General features: G+C 49.5%; 1 protein-coding gene across 2 annotated transcripts in view; it reads left to right on the top strand.

Annotated features, from left to right (window-relative positions):
- Positions 1-444: 444 nt before the first annotated feature.
- Positions 445-18,295, top strand: part of PRPF40B (pre-mRNA processing factor 40 homolog B) — an 18,511-nt gene continuing 660 nt past the window's right edge. Inside the window, exons 1-24 of one of the 2 annotated variants that reach the window (XM_015593177.2) lie at positions 445-4,786; positions 5,533-5,676; positions 5,987-6,052; positions 6,736-6,763; positions 6,988-7,013; positions 7,149-7,259; positions 7,545-7,665; positions 7,747-7,771; positions 7,995-8,204; positions 8,431-8,560; positions 8,644-8,708; positions 9,253-9,417; positions 9,519-9,627; positions 10,003-10,153; positions 10,838-10,971; positions 11,652-11,766; positions 11,914-12,005; positions 16,198-16,314; positions 16,539-16,676; positions 16,883-16,978; positions 17,221-17,307; positions 17,518-17,695; positions 17,975-18,036; positions 18,146-18,289. In XM_015593177.2, coding sequence (XP_015448663.2) covers positions 4,484-4,786; positions 5,533-5,676; positions 5,987-6,052; positions 6,736-6,763; positions 6,988-7,013; positions 7,149-7,259; positions 7,545-7,665; positions 7,747-7,771; positions 7,995-8,204; positions 8,431-8,560; positions 8,644-8,708; positions 9,253-9,417; positions 9,519-9,627; positions 10,003-10,153; positions 10,838-10,971; positions 11,652-11,766; positions 11,914-12,005; positions 16,198-16,314; positions 16,539-16,676; positions 16,883-16,978; positions 17,221-17,307; positions 17,518-17,695; positions 17,975-18,036; positions 18,146-18,289 — 2,817 coding nt within the window. In that variant the 5' untranslated portion in view covers positions 445-4,483. The remainder of the gene's footprint in view (positions 4,787-5,532; positions 5,677-5,986; positions 6,053-6,735; positions 6,764-6,987; positions 7,014-7,148; positions 7,260-7,544; positions 7,666-7,746; positions 7,772-7,994; positions 8,205-8,430; positions 8,561-8,643; positions 8,709-9,252; positions 9,418-9,518; positions 9,628-10,002; positions 10,154-10,837; positions 10,972-11,651; positions 11,767-11,913; positions 12,006-16,197; positions 16,315-16,538; positions 16,677-16,882; positions 16,979-17,220; positions 17,308-17,517; positions 17,696-17,974; positions 18,037-18,145; positions 18,290-18,295) is intronic. The other variant, XM_025050240.1, reaches the window with a different exon arrangement.

Raw genomic sequence — 18,295 nt, 5'->3', positions numbered from 1 at the left:
TTTTTTTGGTGATGGCTACCTCTTTCTGAGAGATGTACCTCCCAGCCTTCACTTACCAGCACAGATACAGATCTTGTCCGGGAGTGAATCAGACCAGGTCAACCTTGGAATCACCTAGCTGTCTGAGGATTTCAGGATTGTGTGAGGATGGGTTGGGGGAAGAAAACAAGGGAATGAATTTGAGTGTAAAAAATCATCCTTGCTAGGAGGAAGCTTTGTGGAGTAGTTGAAAGCAAAGCTTTGGGGTCATACTGCTTGGATTCCAAACTTGCCTCTACCATTTAATATCTTTGAACCTTGTCAAGTTACTTAATCTCTTTGAACTTCAGTCTCTTTATCTATAAAATGGGGATAATAACCTTTAAGATGGTTATAAGGATTAAATGAGTGTCATCGTATCTGGCTCATAATAAGTACTCAATAAATATTAGCTGTTAGCCTTTATCATTCACTTTCCATTCTCTTCCTTCTGTTTCTCAATTCTTGTCCTTTTTTCCTTTTGTTCTTTCTTCTGAATCTTCAATTCTGAGATGCCTCTTAGATGTGGAGGCTGCGAAGAATTGATTGCATCTTGGAGGTCCTTCCACTGGTCTATGTGAACACATGATGCTCAGATGATCAGTTGTCTCTTCATCTTCTATCCTCAGCCTACAAATGTGTTTTTGTTCCAGGGAAGACACAGGTTCTGCTGCTCTTTGAATCCTCTTTCACATATCCCTCTCGCATAAGTCACATCTTCAGATCCTCACCCAGAAGTGTAATAAAATCCAAAGTTGTACAGGCACTGCACCCAGTGAGATAGAAGGGATGTTTCAGGAAAGTACACATCACACAGGGGAGGTCAGGGAATGGAAGGCTTTGGAAGTTCCATAGAAATTTATGTTCATTCCATTGTTCTGTCCTCTGTCCAAAACAGGCCAGTGTCTGGATCCTTGCCAGGGGTCTCCATTCCAAGTTAAAGATGGTCATATATAGTTAGGTTTTTATTATTTAGATTTTCCTAAGCCAGTAGTTGATTCTAGTTTCCTTTCCCTAGCCTCACAGATCTCTGCCAAGCTTCCTCTCTGTCTCATCACAGTCTTTATCCAGAGAATTTGTACAAAGGTACCTGGTCTCGTGCACACACACACCCCTTTGCCTATTTTAGGATATTCCACTATGCAAAAATCTAATAAGGTTAAGGATGAGTCTGCATTTTTTCATAGCACTTTGTGTTCAGGGCCCTGACTAGATACTCAGAGGAGGCTTAAAAGGAGAAAACTCAGTCCCTGAATGTTAGGAAATCCCCATCCCAGTAGGGAGACAGGCAATCCCACATGAAACACCCAGCAAACATTCACAGAGTAGCATGTCACTTGGTGCAAAGTAGTAATTAGGAGTGTGTCTATGTGGGGGGATAGTCATAAAGGTAAACTGAAGGAGGTGAATATTGGATCATCTTGAACAAAGATGGAGACAAAGGGGAATAAAACACATGGAGTAATCTATGTGCAAAGAGGAGTAGGGAAGCCATTGAGTCAGGAGGAGCCAAGAAGAGTTTTGGCATGGGCTTTGTTGAAAGACTTTCACTGTTAGATGACAGGGTCTATATGGTGGCAATAGGGAGCCACCACTGATTCTCAAGCAAGAAAATGTTGAATCCTTGCAGATTTAACTGCATGGGTCACATAGGATATGCTGGAATGAAAAAACAGACCCGCTTGCTATGACAAAGACTGCTTTTAAGAGAGTAGAGCTGGAGGGCAGATTAGACCCAGTGCTAGCTCTGTCCCTAAGCAGTGATGGGACCTTGGACTCATTATTACCCCTTAGTTTTCTCATCTGAAAAAAGGGCTCTTTGAGTCCTCTCCAGCTTTGACATTTTTTGTTCTCTGAGTAACTACTAGGCCTTACCAGTGGCTTTGTTTGTGGGACCTGTCTCTACCATTCAGTCTTAAGTCAACAAATATTTATTAACACCTACTGTGTACCAGTAGCATATAGTGAGGAAAATACAGTGGAGCTAGGAAATCGGGATGAGCAAAAACAAAGTCCTTGCCCCTTAGCGGTTTTAGACTAGTGGAGGCAGAAGATATTCATTGATTCTAAAATTCACCAATTAACATTTCTGAAGTCAAGATGCATCTTAAAATCAATGGAGTATCACAATTTAATTGGCAGCATTTGCTTTTTCTTAGTGCCACATAATAGTTTAATTGGAATTGTACAAATAACTAAAATTCCAATGGGTAATTGCTGAAGGGAAAGGTACATAGGATATGAGCATGTAAAGGAGGATGCTGACTGGTCCACTAGGTTGGGAGGAGGGCTTTCTTGAGGAAATGATGACATATGTGAAGGATATGTAGGCAAGGTGTGGAGTTGGTGGGAAGATTACCCTAGGCAAAGGTGGATGCCTGAGGTAAGAGAACTGAAAGAAGGTGAGTGTGGCTGAAGCACAGACCCAGGAGCTCAGCATGCAGGTGAGGCTGGCAAGGCATTTGGGGAGCAAACCTCTCACAGCCTCCCAGGCCCTGAAAATGAGTTTTGGTTTTTACCCTAAAAACAGTGGGAAGCCATTGAAGAGTTTTAAACAGGAGTAAAATGGTCTGAGGTACATTTTGATGACCTTGTTGTGGCTGTAGATTGTAGTGGATGCCGGAAGACTAGATGATGGGTGGTGAGCGTGGAAGAGGACATGGAGAGTAGATGAATTCAAGAGATCTCTAGGAGGTAAAATTACCAGGACTCAGTGATGTATTGACAAGGAAGAGGGAGGCGTGGAGAGTGACTCACGTTTCTGTCTTGGACAACTGTATGGATGGTGGCACTAATATCTGACACGGACAACCCTAGAGCCTGATAGGTCCCAAAGGTGTCTCTATAGCATCTAGGAGGTTAGATAGGATCCTAAGGCAGCTTGAGGTGGGAAAGTGTGGCACAGAGAATTGAATTTCTTTCCATATTGATTAGTTTCTGACTTCCCATGCTGAGGAAAGTTTCAAAGGACAGGAGCTGGTCTGACACGGCTAGAGGAGTTGAACACAGAAAAGGTGATTCAAGTTGGAGTAGTTTGGCGTATTTCCTACTCTTGTTATGACAGGATGGGTGGGAAAGGAGGAAACACAGATATTACTAAAGGTAGCGATTAGAAAGCATTTTTAAATGCTGAGTTTTCTTAACAGGGATAATTGAGGAAGCAGGGAAATCAAGCAGCAGTGAGGTGGCTCCTCCTCAGCCTAGACCTCTTCCCTACCACTCCTCACCTTTCAAGCAGAGAAGAGGAAGGCCAGAGCCTTTTAGCTGCATCTCCACACCTCAGTTTACTTTAAAAAATTTTTTTGAATTGGTGACATAGTAAGATGGGCTCATATTCAAAAGTTACAAAAGGGCATGTAGTGAGAAGTCTCCACCTTGGTCCCCTTCCTACTGATTTCTTGTATGTCAGCCTTTTGTCTCTGATTTTTATACAAGTGATAAAATTTTGCAGTGCTTTGCTTTTTTCCCCACTTGTTAATATATCTTAAAGGTTGTTTAATGTCAAGACAATGAGCTTCATTCTTTTTATGGCTGCACATTATTTCATTTTATGTTTGTGTGTAATTTCTTAGTTCCTTATTGATGGATATTTAGGCCAATTCTAACTTGTTTTTACAAATAATGCTGAAATGGGAACTTTGTATAAGGCATCATTTTGGCCATGTGGGGCTTTATCTATATGATGAATTTTTAGAATTAGAAGATTCTGTATAGAGTGTATTTATTCCTTCATTTTTCATTCATTCATTCAATATTTCTTGAGTATCCATGATGTGCCAGATACTGTGACAGGTGCCAGGAATCCAGCTTTCAATAAGTCAGATATGATCCCTACCCTCATGGAATATTATTACACTCTATTAAGGAAAAACATAATTACAAAGTTGTATGCAAGAGGAAACTAAAAAGGAGACCAGACAGAGAATAAATTGGAAGGATCTGCTTTAAATAGAGTTAGATTATTTAATCTGAGATTTAAAGGGTGGGATACAGCCTGCTGTTATGTATAGAATGGGGAAACAGGCTGTTAAAAGCCTCACCCACAGGAAGAGAAGTTCAGGGTCTGTAGGGGAGGTGGGGTAGAGCTAAAAAGTTGAGAGATGATTGAGAGCGGGAGACGTCAAAGAGAGTGAGTGACTAAAGATGAGGACAATTAGGGGAGGGAGCTGGTAGTGAAGAGAGTTAGGGAGACTAGCATTTATGAAGGACTAGTGACTAATTGTGTTTAGAGGGCTTTGAGATTGAATCTCTGTACCTGGATGAATTCAAGTGGGGAGTCAGGAAAAGAGGCCACTTCCTCCCTGGGTACTTTGGGAATGAAAGCCTCTTTTTAACTGGTTTGAGGGGGGCACAGCCTTGCCCACAGCAGGAGAGTGTATGAAAATCCTTGAGCAGAGCCAGTCTGTGGCTGTAGTACTGCCTCCTCTATCTTTTCGGTGGCTTTGGCAAAATGTAAACTTCTAAAATGAAGATGACATTGAAGGGGCTTGGCCAGCTGGCTCTGGGCTGGTGGAAGAGAGAGCAGACCTACCCAGGGCTCAGAGTTGGGGGTAGGCAGGAAATTGAGCTTAGAGACCCTTCCTCTGAACTTTGTGCTCCTTTTTCAGCTTCACCCCTCTGCTTCCCTTTTGCAAAAACCCATCTCTTTGCCCATCCTGGGTCCTATGACTTTTCTCTCCCTCAACAGTCGGTTCCCGATTCTGGTCCCCGGCCCCCAGCAGCGCCTGCCCCCTTCCCACCGGGGCCCCCCATGATGCCACCACCCTTCGTAAGTTTTATGTCTTTCCCTGGGCTTGGCTTTTCCAGCCTACACCCCCACTCCTCAGTCCCTCGCATTGCTACACGGTTTTAGTGGAAAAAAAACCTCTGCTGCCCTTGGAAGAGGGATGGTTTTGCTGGAGTATTGGGATGGGAGATGCTGCTGTTCAGCTCTTTGTCCATAAGTTGACAGTCCCCCTTTGTCTTTTTGTCTTTGGGACACACTGGGGCTGGGATGGAAGTGGAAGGGAAAAGATCCCTTTGAAGGTAGGGCGGGGCTGTCTTTCTCTTTCACTATTCCTTATCTATATTCTTTAAATATGCCACAGAAGTCAGGCTGGACTAGCAGCTGGTGGTCATTGAGTTGGAGAGAAAGGGGGTGGGAGGTTGGGGACTGGGGATTTGGGTACTGGACACCTGCCTTCTGGCCCTGCATCTGAGAGGCCTCTTTGGGGAGAGTTGCTGAAAAGGTGGAGCCTTCCAGCCACAGTGTGGTGGTGGTTACACTTCCCTTTTCCCTCTCCCTTCTCTACCTCTCAAGAAGCTGTGTGCTTCCCTGTTAGACCCAGAGGACCCTTTTATCGGTCTCAGTGGTGAGGAGGGAGGCAGTTTCATGCTTTGTGCTTCTCAAATTAAAGCCTTGGAATTGCCTTAGATCTGGGGTGGATGGTTCAGGTGGGAGACAAGTGGATGTTTCCTGCCAGGACCAAGGCAGTGTCTTCTCTGCCCAGTATCTCTTCCTCTTCTCATTTCCAGATGCCCCCTCCAGGAATCCCCCCACCCTTTCCTCCAATGGGGCTACCCCCCGTGAGTCAGAGACCACCAGCCATCCCCCCTATGCCACCTGGAATCATGCCCCCAATGCTTCCACCAATGGGGGCACCACCACCACTCACACAGGTAATCTTCTCCCCTGCACCAGGACCTCAGAAAACCCTGTGAATTTAGCTGAGGTTGGAGATGAGAGTGGGCATCTGGACTTCAGAAACTGGGGAGGAGGGGAGGGAGTTTCAGGCCAGGCCCATGTGGATTTGTCTGCTGAATGACTGGAGAAAACTTCCAGGCTAGGCTAAGAGCCCAGAATCCCTCAGGGGATTGCCTAAGGAGGTACCCACGTAAGCGTCCGGTTCCAACGGAATCTCTCAGGACCCTGCCCAGCCTGTGCTTGCCCCACCTGAGTAGCTGTTTTTTGTCTTCTTTGTATCCATAGATCCCAGGAATGGTACCTCCCATGATGCCAGGAATGCTGATGCCAGCAGTGCCTGTCACCGCAGCGGTAAGCACTGGGGCCAGCAGGAAGCAGGCTCTACCTTGCAGCATTCTGAGTCTGACTTGGAGTTCAGGATTATGGCCTCCATTCTTTTCCCTCTTCTCATCGGATCCACCCTGGTCCCTGGCATCATCCCCCACACTTGAGTCCTCCTCTCCAGCCATGTACTCAGCTCTTCTTGTCTCTAATTCATCCTCAAAAGCATGTACATTCTCTCTTGTTACTTACTGCTGAGCCCATCTCCCTTAAGGAACACAGTCTTGCCAGACACTGCTTACCCTCACAGAGCTAGCACTGTGGACACTTAAATACAGTCTCCTCTTCACATCTTCTTTGGAGGAAACAGTAGCACCTGGGGAGCTCACTGTGCCTTCTTGCGCCTTTGCTCAGTGTAGTAGAGTCAGGGTAGGATGTAGAATTTGACATCCACTGTGGAAGGTATGGGCTTTGGAGGCTGACTCAACAAAACACTCTCACTTGAGGAAAATGAAGAAAGTTGCTGCTGTGCGATTCCCCCTGGGATCCTAGAGCCACGGCCTCAAAGGGTGGGGGAAGCTTGTTAGGGAGCAGAGATCCCTGGGAGCAGGACACATGGATCCTGGCCTGGCCTGCTTCTCCATCCCCCATGGCCTGGCTCTGGGGGCCACTGGGCTTGGCCCCAACCCTTCCCCCTCCTCTTTCTTCGGCAGACGGCTCCGGGTGCGGACACCGCCAGCTGTGAGTCTTCTGGGGGCCTCCTCCCCCCAGGCTCGGAGGTTGGGGGGCACAGGGGAGAGGGGACTAGAGCCCACCCTGGATCATGCCTGTTGGGATGCCAGGGAGCTTGGGATGTTGATGGGACCAGGGGATATATATTGGGGATGGAGTAAGGGAGGAATAGGTTGGGAGAAGATGGGTGTTGGAGCAAGGACTTAGTGTCTTTCCTTTGGTTTCTTTTCTAGCTGCTGTGGCTGGGACAGGCCCTCCGGTGAGTTCTTCCAGCTCGGGGGTCTCTGGATAGAAAGGTCGAAAGTGGGTGGCTGATGGTTCAGTCTTTGGGCTGAGGAGAAGCAGCTTTGGGGAAGGGGCCTTGACCGCCATTCTGTGCCCCCCCCTCCCCCAGAGGGCCCTATGGAGTGAGCATGTGGCCCCTGACGGGCGCATCTACTACTACAATGCTGACGACAAGCAGTCCGTGTGGGAGAAGCCCAGCGTGCTCAAGTCCAAGGCGGAGGTCCTGAGCAGGGCTTTCTGGCCCTTCCCCTCAGCTGCCCCAAACCTACCAAGTGCTTGGTCTCCCCTGAGCCTCTAACCATACACATTATGGTTCCTCTGATCCCAAGATCCCTGACCACCCCCAACCTCCCTAGGATCTCAGGAAGTCCGCCTTCCCCCATGTTGAGCCTGACCAGGTGGTAGCTAAAAACTGTTCCCTACTCACTAGGTCCCCTTAGTTCCCCTTACTGTGGCTGGAAGGCATATGCAGCCCACTGATGTCCTCTGACCCATCCTCTTACAGTTGCTGCTATCTCAGTGTCCCTGGAAAGAGTACAAATCGGATACAGGCAAACCTTATTACTATAACAACCAGAGTAAGGAGTCCCGCTGGACCCGGCCCAAGGACCTGGATGACCTGGAGGGTGAGGAAGGGATGGGCCTGGGCAGGGGCTCTGGGGGTGGCCCTTGCTACTCTGTGACCATGTTACTTGTTTCCATTGCAGCTCTAGTCAAACAAGAGGCTGTAGGGTGAGTGACTTACCCATCTTGCCTACCTAGCCATTCATACGTGGGGCCACCTGAAGGGTGGGAGTGAACTCTCTCCCCATGATCCCTGTTCCACCAGACCTCAGTCTCCTTGCAGAGTGGTCACTCTGGCCCCAGTCTTTCTCAGGATAGAGGGACCTGCCTGCCCCTGAACACTTCTATCTCTGTTCTACTCCTGGACACTACCTTTCCGGCTCACCTGCAGGAAACAGCAGCAGCAGCAGCCACCACAGATACTGCAGCCGCAGCCTCCTCAGCCACAGCCTGACCCCCCACCTGTGCCTCCTGGCCCTACCCCAATGCCCATGGGCCTCCTAGAACCTGAGCCAGGTGGGAGTGAAGATTGCGATGTGTCAGATGCTGCCCAGCCCCTGGAACAGGGGTTCCTACTGCAGCCAGAGGAGGGCCCCAGCAGGTGAGGGCTGCCCCCGCAGCATTCTGGATGCTGGCCTTAGGCTCCCAGCCTAGTTGACTTCTACTAGGCCTCTTGGGAAGGGTATGGATATGTGGGCATGATCTCTGAAGGGCAGAACAGGGCTGCCCTAGGGAGCAAGAAGGGGGTGGTTTGCTCCTGATCACGCAGGGCACTGAGACCTACAGGGACTGGGGGATGCTGTGGCTGAGTCCCCTTTGCCTCCCAGTTCTACTGGACAGCATCAGCCGCCACAGCAGGAGGAAGAGGAATCAAGGCCAGAACCAGAGAGGTCTGGCCTCAGTTGGAGCAACCGGGAGAAGGCAAAGCAGGCCTTTAAGGAGCTGCTGAGGGACAAGGTGCTGAGAGTGGGGCTCCCAGGGTATGCCTGGAGGGGGCTGGAGATGGCCAGGCCCTGTGACCCCCACCTACTCCATTCCAGGCTGTCCCCTCCAACGCATCATGGGAACAGGCCATGAAGATGGTGGTCACCGACCCCCGTTACAGGTAGGCCTGGGTGGAGGGAGCCAGGCCCTCCAGACCCTGTTCATGAGAGCATCTGGGCCAGGAACTCCCTGAGAAACCCTAGCTCAATACTTAGGCCCCATGGAACCAGAGTCAGGAAAGTAGTAGACAAGTGAGAGTTCAAGGGGAAGAGAAGCTATGGAGGGCCTCCAGGAGGAGGGAAAAGTATCGGACATGAAACATTCAATAAATGCTTGTTGAATTGAATTGATTTGAATTGAGTTAATTGGGGAAAGGGGGCAGGATAGGGCAGAATCCCGACTGCAATTTGAGTACCCCAAAGCACAAGGATCAAGTATTAGCAGTGTCCTGGAGCCCGTCCCTTCCTCTCACTACCTCTCATTCCTTCCCACATCCCTGTCTTGCCTCCCTCTGCCCTGGAGCCTCTGTAGCCTGCTGTGCCCATGCATGGACCCCTCACTCAGTCCTGTGGAGACCCATCCCCACTGTGCCACGATCCAGCTTTGTGGGCTATGCAGGGTGGTTCACACTGACTCCTCTATTCCCCATCCCAACCCCACCCCAGTGCCTTGCCCAAACTGAGTGAGAAAAAGCAGGCATTCAATGCCTACAAGGCGCAGCGGGAGAAGGAGGAGAAGGAAGAGGCCCGACTAAGGGCCAAGGAGGCCAAGCAGACCTTGCAGCACTTCCTGGAGCAGCATGAGCGCATGACCTCCACCACCCGCTACCGGTCAGGGGCCTGGGCTGGGGTGGGGCTGGGGAACCCTGAGAACACATGGGCCCATGGTCACTGTTCTCTGCCTGCCTACCCACAGCCCATATGCTCCACAGGCGGGCAGAACAGACCTTTGGGGAGCTGGAGGTCTGGGCTGTGGTTCCTGAGAGGGATCGAAAAGAGGTTTATGATGATGTCCTCTTCTTCCTGGCCAAGAAGGAGAAGGTAACAGTCATGGGCTGGATTCGTCAGCCCTAGTCTCATCTTAGACTGTTCATGTTTTTGCTTCCTTATGGACCCTAGCCAGTCATTTTTCTGATGCGCCAGGGTTCCAGCTCCTTACTCGGAAGCTGGTGTGGCACTTGCACATCCCTTCATTTCTGCTCTGGACCTACAACCCTGGGCATGAGAGGGCAGGAAGGAGTCTCTGAGGGGTTGGTCTGTAACCCGTGCTCCTTCCCCTTTCTGGGGACATAAAACTATGCATCTGGTCCTCCTAAGGCTCCCTAGCTACCTGCCTTTCCCCAAATCCTCTGCTGCCCTGGTCCACTTGAGTACTTCTGGCTTGCCCTGCCTCACCCTGATCCTGTGGCTCCCCAGGAACAGGCCAAGCAGCTCCGACGCCGTAACATCCAGGCCCTGAAGAGCATCCTGGATGGGATGAGTAGCGTCAACTTCCAAACGACATGGTCCCAGGCCCAGCAGTACCTCATGGATAACCCCAGCTTTGCTCAGGACCATCAGCTTCAGAGTAAGCCCGGGTCTCCATTCCCACCTGTCCCTTCCCCTTTTTTCACTGACCTGGGCCCCCAGATCCTGCTTGACATGACTCCCCTACACCTCCTGGACATCCAGGAATCCCAAGCACTCAGTCCCTGCACCTCTCTGGACTCAAGATCCCAGAATGCTCAGGACACCTTCTCCTGGGGCCTGCTGTTGACCTGGAGATTGTGTGTCCCCGGAAGAAGAGCTCTGGGATAGGAATCAGAAGACCTGGAGATGATTTTTATAGCTGATGTAAACATGGTCTTAAATTGTCATCACACTGGGCATTAACTGGTGACACATTACAAAGCTATTGTTGGCCTGTAGTTGATCACTGGCTATAGCAGAAATTCACCTTCTGAAGTAGCATCAAAACCTCATTGGTTCCCAATTCTATAAACTGAAACTTCTGATCCCAAGAGAACTGATTTCATAAGCACAATTTCTTCTAGTAACTAAATTTACAAGAGCTCAATTCTTGCTAATTTTTTTCTCATACAATTAATAAATGACACCTCAAGAACCACTGTCCAATAGCCTCTCCCACAGAGTCCTCTGTCCAACTTGTCCCACCATCCTGGCTGTCACTGGCACCTTCGAAGCAGTGGGGTTGCTGGGGAGTGAGGGAGTGTCTTGCTGGTGTGGTGCCCACTGAGCCTCCTATGGTTAGACATGGACAAGGAAGATGCACTGATCTGCTTTGAGGAGCACATCCGAGCTTTGGAGAGGGAGGAGGAGGAGGAGCGGGAGCGAGCCCGGCTTCGGGAGCGGCGCCAGCAACGCAAGAACCGGGAGGCCTTCCAGGTATCTTTGCCACTCCTGGATCAGAACTCAGCTCTGCCCCAGACCATAGCCTATTCACCCATGCCCTGCCTCTTCAGCCAGGCATACTGTTTTGCCTGTGCCCAGCCCTCTCCCGGCTCCACGAGGCCTCATGCCTGCAAGCCTGTCCCTGCTGTGTCTCCTCAACTCAGCCTTGCTCTCCTAGGGAGACGAGATGTATGTACCACCCAGAAACTGCCAGCAGAGAGCACTCTAAAGGCACAGCTTGGCAACTAGGCCAAGTTTATTTTCCTTTGGTGAGGAGGCCAATAGGCATAGCTTTTCCCTAGTTTGAAGGTGGGGGTTACTTAGCCTTAACAGTAGGGGTTACTTAGCCTTAGCAGTGGGGGTTACTTAGCCTTAACACTTGGGGAAGTTGAAACAAAGTCATGGAAAGATTGTGCTGCAGGCAAGTTTCTGTTTCTTTGCCTCCTAGCCTGGCTCACTTTCTTGTTTTAGTCTGTTCCCTCTGTTTACATTCTCTCCTTTCTCATTGCTCTCTGCTTCCCTATCTGTATTTCTTCATCTCTGCTTCCCTGGCCTGCATTTCCTCAATCTGGGTTGTCTCTGCCTCTCCTGCCATCCCCTCTCTTCCTCCCCAGGCTCTGGCTCTGTCTCCCTCCCTGTCTCACTCTCCCTATAACCGGCCTCTCCCTGCCCAGACCTTCCTGGACGAGCTGCACGAGACAGGGCAGCTGCACTCCATGTCCACCTGGATGGAGCTGTACCCAGCGGTCAGCACTGATGTCCGCTTTGCCAACATGCTGGGCCAGCCGGGTAAGGCAGCCGGGCTCCCCTTCTCTGGCCTGGCTTCCTGCCCTGCTGGCCTTTCTGCATCCCTACTCCTGGGTCCTGTCCTTGACCCTACCCCTAGGCCTCGGGAAGCTGCCACCCGCCAGGCCCCCCTCCCTCCCTCCCCCACAGGCTCCACCCCTTTGGACTTGTTCAAGTTCTATGTGGAGGAGTTGAAGGCACGATTCCATGATGAGAAGAAGATCATTAAGGACATCCTTAAGGTGAGGGAGGTGTGGGGTTGTGGATGGATGCAGGCTGGGTACTGGGCATATTCTCCAGCAGGACTCCCTGATGAATACTATTGTAAAGGAGCATTGCAGCTCAATTCAGCAGATATCCACCATGATCCTTTACTGTGCACTAGGGACACAGAAATGAATAAGATACCATTTCTGCCTGTAAGGAGTTCATGGCCTAATAGGAAGATAGATGTGACAGCTGTTGTACAGAGGGGCAAGTGTTATTACAAAGACAAGAATCAGAAGAATTGACCTTTGAACTGCACCTTTAAGAACGAGTAGGTGGAGGAGGGTGGAAGTCCTGGGCATAGGGAACTAACGGAGCGAAGGCAAGATAGGGACAGGGAATGGCAGGTTTGAGGAGCAAGAAGCATAGCTAATCATAAACTGGTAGCCCACAGATAGGTTCCTTCTGGTCTATACAGTGTTTTAGAAAAGTTTGGAATTTTTGCAAACATTTTAAGATCAGGAGATTGCACATAACATCTGGATCTACAGCTTCTCTTGGAAATTTGGATTATCTCGCAGCACTGGGCTGGTTTTGCAAGGCATTCAGTGGACTTCAGCTGAGATAACACTGCCTTTTAGAAGAAGCACGTCATTTTGATCTTCACCACGTCTTATCACTTCCCTGTCATGGCAGTGAGTTCAGCTGCCATTTACCATGCACATTGCTTTTCTTTCACTAGAGAAATAGTTCTCCATATCCTTGTCTATCAAAGGTTGAAAAGTGAGCAGTGGACTAAGAGAGCCTTATGTTTCAGGTGAAGAAAACAGAAAGTATATTTGAGGAAGTGAAGAACATTCTAGTGCATTTGAGGAGGCAGTATGTAGATTTGTTAGGAAGAAGACTGTGAAGGCAGACTACCTTGTGTAAAAGGCCAAGTGAACCGCTTACTAGTTGTGTGACTTGGGCAGATTATTTAACCTATCTGAGCCTCAGTTTCCTCATCTGAAAAATGAGTTTTCCACCAAAGTATGCCTAATTACCAAGGGAAGTTAACTTGGTACCTGAGGTGAGAAGGGTCTAATAAAGCTAGAAATACCCCACTGCACACATATTTCTTTGAAGTCCCGTGTTTTGCCTTTCAACTCATGTAGGTGTTGCATATTAATACCATATTACTTCTCTATTTAATGTAAATTTAATATTTTAAAATTACTGACCTTAGGTAAAATGTATCATATCGTCTGTCCTGTGGCTTCCTCTCTTTCTCTGGAACCACATGTTCCAGTTTGGAAGTAGAGCCCTGCGTATAAAATTCCTCAAACACTGAAATAACAAATTGAGATTTTTATCTCGTAAGTAATGGGGAGCCAGGGAATGATATGAGCAGATGATGTCTTGGAAAAACCCTGGTGAGAGTGTAGAGTAGCACCTCTCAGACTGAGGATAGGGAGTGCTAGGAGGATAGTAACCTGAAGTCTCAAGATACTAAGAATGATAGTGGCAAGTAATTCAAATAAATTCTGAGCTTGAGTCATTCTCTTCCTGCTGCCCCCCATACCTCTGCCCCACTGTCAGGGCCTTTTGGTAGAAAAGTCTCAGCGGCCCTGGCCTCTTGAGGCTGGTTCAGAGGTGTGGGAGGTGGGCAGCGAGACCAGTCAGGAGGCTACTCCAGTGATCTAGGTGGGAAATGAGCTTGGCCATGGCCCTGGGGATGAGGAAAGAGCTGTAGTGCTCCAACTATTTCTGAGCCTCCCTAGGTTTCCTCAGAGGTGCCTTGGGATAAACAAGGGAGGGTTAGGCTCCTTCCTCTGTGAACGAGTACAACAGCTTGTTTCTCTTTTATACATTGAGGTTCTGCAAAATATTTTTATTGAAAAAAAAGTTTCTGCTGTTATTTAAAAAAAAAAAATGAACGTTTAAAACCAGTAGGATAGAGTCGCTCAGAAGTAGAATTGATAGATTTGTGTGTGTGTGTGAAATAGAGGGAAAGAAAGGAGTGAGTTGGAGTTGTTGGCAGGAGGGGATGATGGCACCAGAGGCAAGGATTCAGTGGGAAGAACAGGGCTGGAGAAATAGGAATTCCATTTGGGGAATAGTCAGAAACAACCTGGAGCAGAGAGGAAAAAAGTAAATACCATATGCTAAATTGGATAATCATGTAAAGTAGAAATATCTAATCCCAGGAGAGCTAAATTTTATTGGACGCTCAACTTTTAGCTGCAGAGTGGCTGGTACTGCTGACAGGCCTGCAGGAGGCCTGTCTTCACTGAGTCCTGTCTCTCCAAACCTCCAGAGAAAGAAGCTGCTTCTTTCAATTCCCCTTCCTGTTCCTCCTTTCGGGCTCCTGCCTACAGAAGGCCGACAAACCCAGGAGTCCCTGGCCAGGAGTATCCCCAGGCCATCCACCAGTCAGGTGGACTATGATGGTGCCTCTTATCCCATAGGATAATGCCAAGAGCCTCGAACTTGGAACAGCTGGAAGACAAGGATCCAGGCCTGAGAGATCCATGGAGTGGTGGGGTGGGGGGACAAAATGCTCACGGGAAATTAATTTTTTGGGATCTGCTGAATATGAAGTGTCTATGAAATATCCAGTCCAGTATAGGTCTGAAAATGAGAGAGGTGGGAACGAGATAGCTGGGGACAATGCAGATTGAAAAGATTGATTAAGTGTTCTCAGGGGAATAAGTACATGCAAGAGAGGCAGTAAAAGAGGTCAAAAAGACTGGAGACCCTAGAGAGAGAAGTATTGAAAAAGTGAATAGCAGAGGTGCTGAGAACCAGATGAGCGAGGACTGAGAAGGGGCTCTATTAAGACATGAACAACCTTTGGGAGAGTACTGTCCACGAAGAGGGTAGAATGGATGCAGCATAGACTTGGGAGTCCGGTAATTTCTGCTGTTTATATGTTAAGATCTCTGCAAGTTATATAATGACTTAGAGTCTGTTTCCTCATCTGTAAAATGGGGATAATTTATGTGCAAGGTTGTGAGAATTTAATAACATTTGTAGTGTCATGCTTATGGTAGGCTCAATGTTTATTCATTTCCTTTGTGCTTCATTTAAACATTTTGAAACAAAGGCAGCAGAGATCGTAAGCTAGAGTAAGGTGAAAGCAGGGTAGAAAGGAAGTTCCAGGTTAAGTGAGGTGTGTGGTTGATGCAAGGAGCCAGTGAAAGAGTGAGATTGAAGCTTTCAATTCCCTGAGATTGACATGTTTGAGAAAGGCTGGAGACGGTGGGTTGAGAAAGCCCTCTTGGAAGAAGCAGGAGCATGCCTTTGCTGTCAGCAGGTTTTTTAGGCTCAAACAAGTTAGAGCTGTGTGAAGAGCGAGGGAGGGAAGTCAGGCCTGTGCCCTGGCTGCCTGGAAAGCCAGACCTCAAACTTCAAGTGGCTTTACTTTCTACCAGGTTGTCTTGGGCCCAATGAGATAACTTTCTTAAACCTCTGTTTTATTGGATGTTGTAAGACTTAGATGAGAAGTACAGAGCCTGGCCCGTGGGGCTTTGAGAATGTGAGGTGTTTTTAATATTGTTTGGGAGCTGCACACCAGATGGCCTTTATTTCTCCCATGGACCAAGTGATCTATGTGGATGTAGTGCTTACAAGTACAGGCTTTGGTGTTGGAAAGACCTGAGGTAGAGTTCTTGCTCAACCTGTACTTATTAGCTAAGACTTTGGGCAAGTGCTCTAGTTTCTCTTAATCTTGGTTTCTCCTTCCACATAAAATCAGGAGATTAGGATTTATGTTTAAATTTAGATAGGTGAAGATTAAATAAGATAATGTGTGTGAAGCACTCAGCTTGGTAGCTGGTACATAGAAAGCACTCAGTAATCTATCCAAAGGGTGAGACTAGCAGAGGTTGACTGAGAATGCAAGGATGTTACTGAGCAACAAGGCTCCAAGCTTTAAGCCAAAAGAACAAAGAACTAATTGTGAGAAACTCAAGAATCCATCAGCAGACATGGCATGTGCCAGCATGTACACACCCTGCCTCCCCTACCTTTTCCCCATGTGATCAAACCCTCCAGCTCCCTGTGACCACAGCCAGGGTAGGCATGGGGGCTCAAGCATCAGATGGTGAGGCCTTGGACAACTTAGTTTCCGAATGTATCCCAGCCACGTGGATCTCTTGGGGTGGGGAATTTTTTGAGCATCCTGTAGTTGGACCCCTCTGCCTGCCCTGGAGGTGCCTCCTGCTTCATGAGCTGCTGTGCCTACAGGACCGGGGCTTCTGTGTGGAGGTGAACACAGCCTTTGAGGACTTCGCCCACGTCATAAGCTTTGACAAGAGGGCTGCTGCGCTGGACGCAGGCAACATCAAGCTGACCTTCAATAGTGTGAGGGGTCGGGCAGGGCGGTGCTGTAGCCAGGGTCCTGCTCACACTCATCCCTGTGTCTTGTTCTATTCCTTCTTGCTCACTGCCCCAGTGTAACTACTCCCAGTTCAGGGGATGATGATAGGAGCCCAGACCCCAACTTCCCATTTCCTAAGGTACGCCAGAGTAGGGCCCGTGCACCCACTCTCCTGAGTGACCCTGTTCTGTGTGCTTTCTCCCCTCAGCTGCTGGAGAAAGCAGAGGCTCGGGAGAGAGAGCGAGAGAAGGAGGAGGCACGAAGGCTGCGGCGCAGGGAAGCTGCCTTTCGAAGCATGCTGAGGCAGGCTGTGCCTGCTCTGGAGCTGGGCACTGCCTGGGAAGAGGTCAGGACTGCAGCCTGGTGCCAGACGCCACCCCTCAGTCCTGAGGGCAGCGGTGCTTCTCCACCACTGGGGGCTCACCCCAGTCATAGCACAGCTGGGGCTAGCTCCAGCTCCCTTCCTTCCTCCACCCCAGCCCTGCCCTGTGCTCACGGCGGCACCCATGCCGTGCCGGGGCTGGTCTGATCAGCAGTGCTCTCCCGTTCAAGGTCCGTGAGCGCTTTGTGTGCGACTCAGCCTTTGAGCAGATCACCCTGGAGTCGGAGCGGATCCGGCTCTTCCGGGAGTTCCTGCAGGTACTGGAGGTGAGGCATAGCTTCTGGTCCTCTTCATCTGTCCTAGGCTCTTGAACAGCCAAGGCCAGTTCCACAGAGAAACTTCCCCCTTACCCCCTGTGGCTCCCCTTTCCTTAAACGACTAAGGAGGTGGGGGTCTTAGGTGCTCTAGGGCTTGAGTCTCAGAGGAGGCAAAACTAGGCTTTAGGTTTCAGGGTCCTTCCTGAAGCTAACCCTGGTGCCTTCCTCATCCCTCTCTCTGCCTCTACCAGACTGAATGCCAGCACCTCCACACCAAAGGCCGAAAGCACAGCAGAAAGGGCAAGAAGCACCATCACAAGCGTTCCCACTCACCCTCAGTGAGTTGGCGGGTAGAGGGATGTGGGTGAGGCTGGACTGTCTTAGAGAAATAAGAATTACTTTTCTTGTTTTTCTCCTACATCACCTCCCCTAGAGGAAGCTTTGAGGATTCCTTTAGCCCTGGATTCTCCCCTTTGCCCCCAATTCCCAGACTTGAGGCTTCTAGGGACCAGGAAACCTCCGCTGACATGTATCGCTGATATCCCCAGGGCTCCGAGTCGGAAGAGGAGGAGCCACCCCCACCGTCTCTCCGGCCCCCCAAGCGGAGGCGGCGGAACCCCTCTGAGTCTGGCTCTGAGCCCTCTTCCTCACTTGATTCAGTTGAAAGTGGGGGTGCTGCCCTTGGAGGACGGAGCTCCCCATCCTCCCGCCTTCTCCTTGGATCAGGTAAGCGGTTGGAAGCTGGGGAAGTTGGCCCAGACGGAGAGGAGGTCCTGGGGAGCCCCAGCCTAAGGGAAGAGTGGATTGAGGGCTGTCAGAGTATGTAGAATTTCCCATCCTTGTCCTGGCAGGAAACTGGGAGAAGGGGGAAAACTGGACAGACTGAGACCTTCTCAGGCCAGTCCCTGTCAGTGATGAATGAGCAGAAATAGATGGACTGTGGTAGAGAAAAGGGTGAGCCCTCCCTTCCCCCATAGGACTTACTGTGGGGTTTTCTATCTCCAGATCATGGCCTTCGGAAAGCCAAGAAACCAAAAAAGAAAACTAAGAAGAGAAGACACAAGTCGGTGCGTAGAGAAGGAACTTCTACCCAAGACCCTGCTATTGTGTATGGGTCTCTTCCACCCGCCTCCAGGCTTCACAGGAACTGAGGAGGCGGGCTCTGGGCTCTTACAGAACAGTCCTGAGAGTGAGACAGATCCTGAGGAGAAAGCTGGCAAGGAGAGTGATGAGAAAGAACCAGAACAGGACAAGGACAGGGAGCTCCGACTGGCAGAGCTCCCTAACCGCTCCCCAGGTTTTGGAATCAAGAAGGAGAAGGTGAGA

Source organism: Pteropus alecto, unplaced genomic scaffold, assembly GCF_000325575.1.
Source record: "Pteropus alecto unplaced genomic scaffold, ASM32557v1 scaffold196, whole genome shotgun sequence".
In the NCBI taxonomy this organism is placed as follows: Eukaryota; Metazoa; Chordata; class Mammalia; order Chiroptera; family Pteropodidae; genus Pteropus; species Pteropus alecto.
This window is presented reverse-complemented; position numbering and strand designations above follow the sequence as displayed.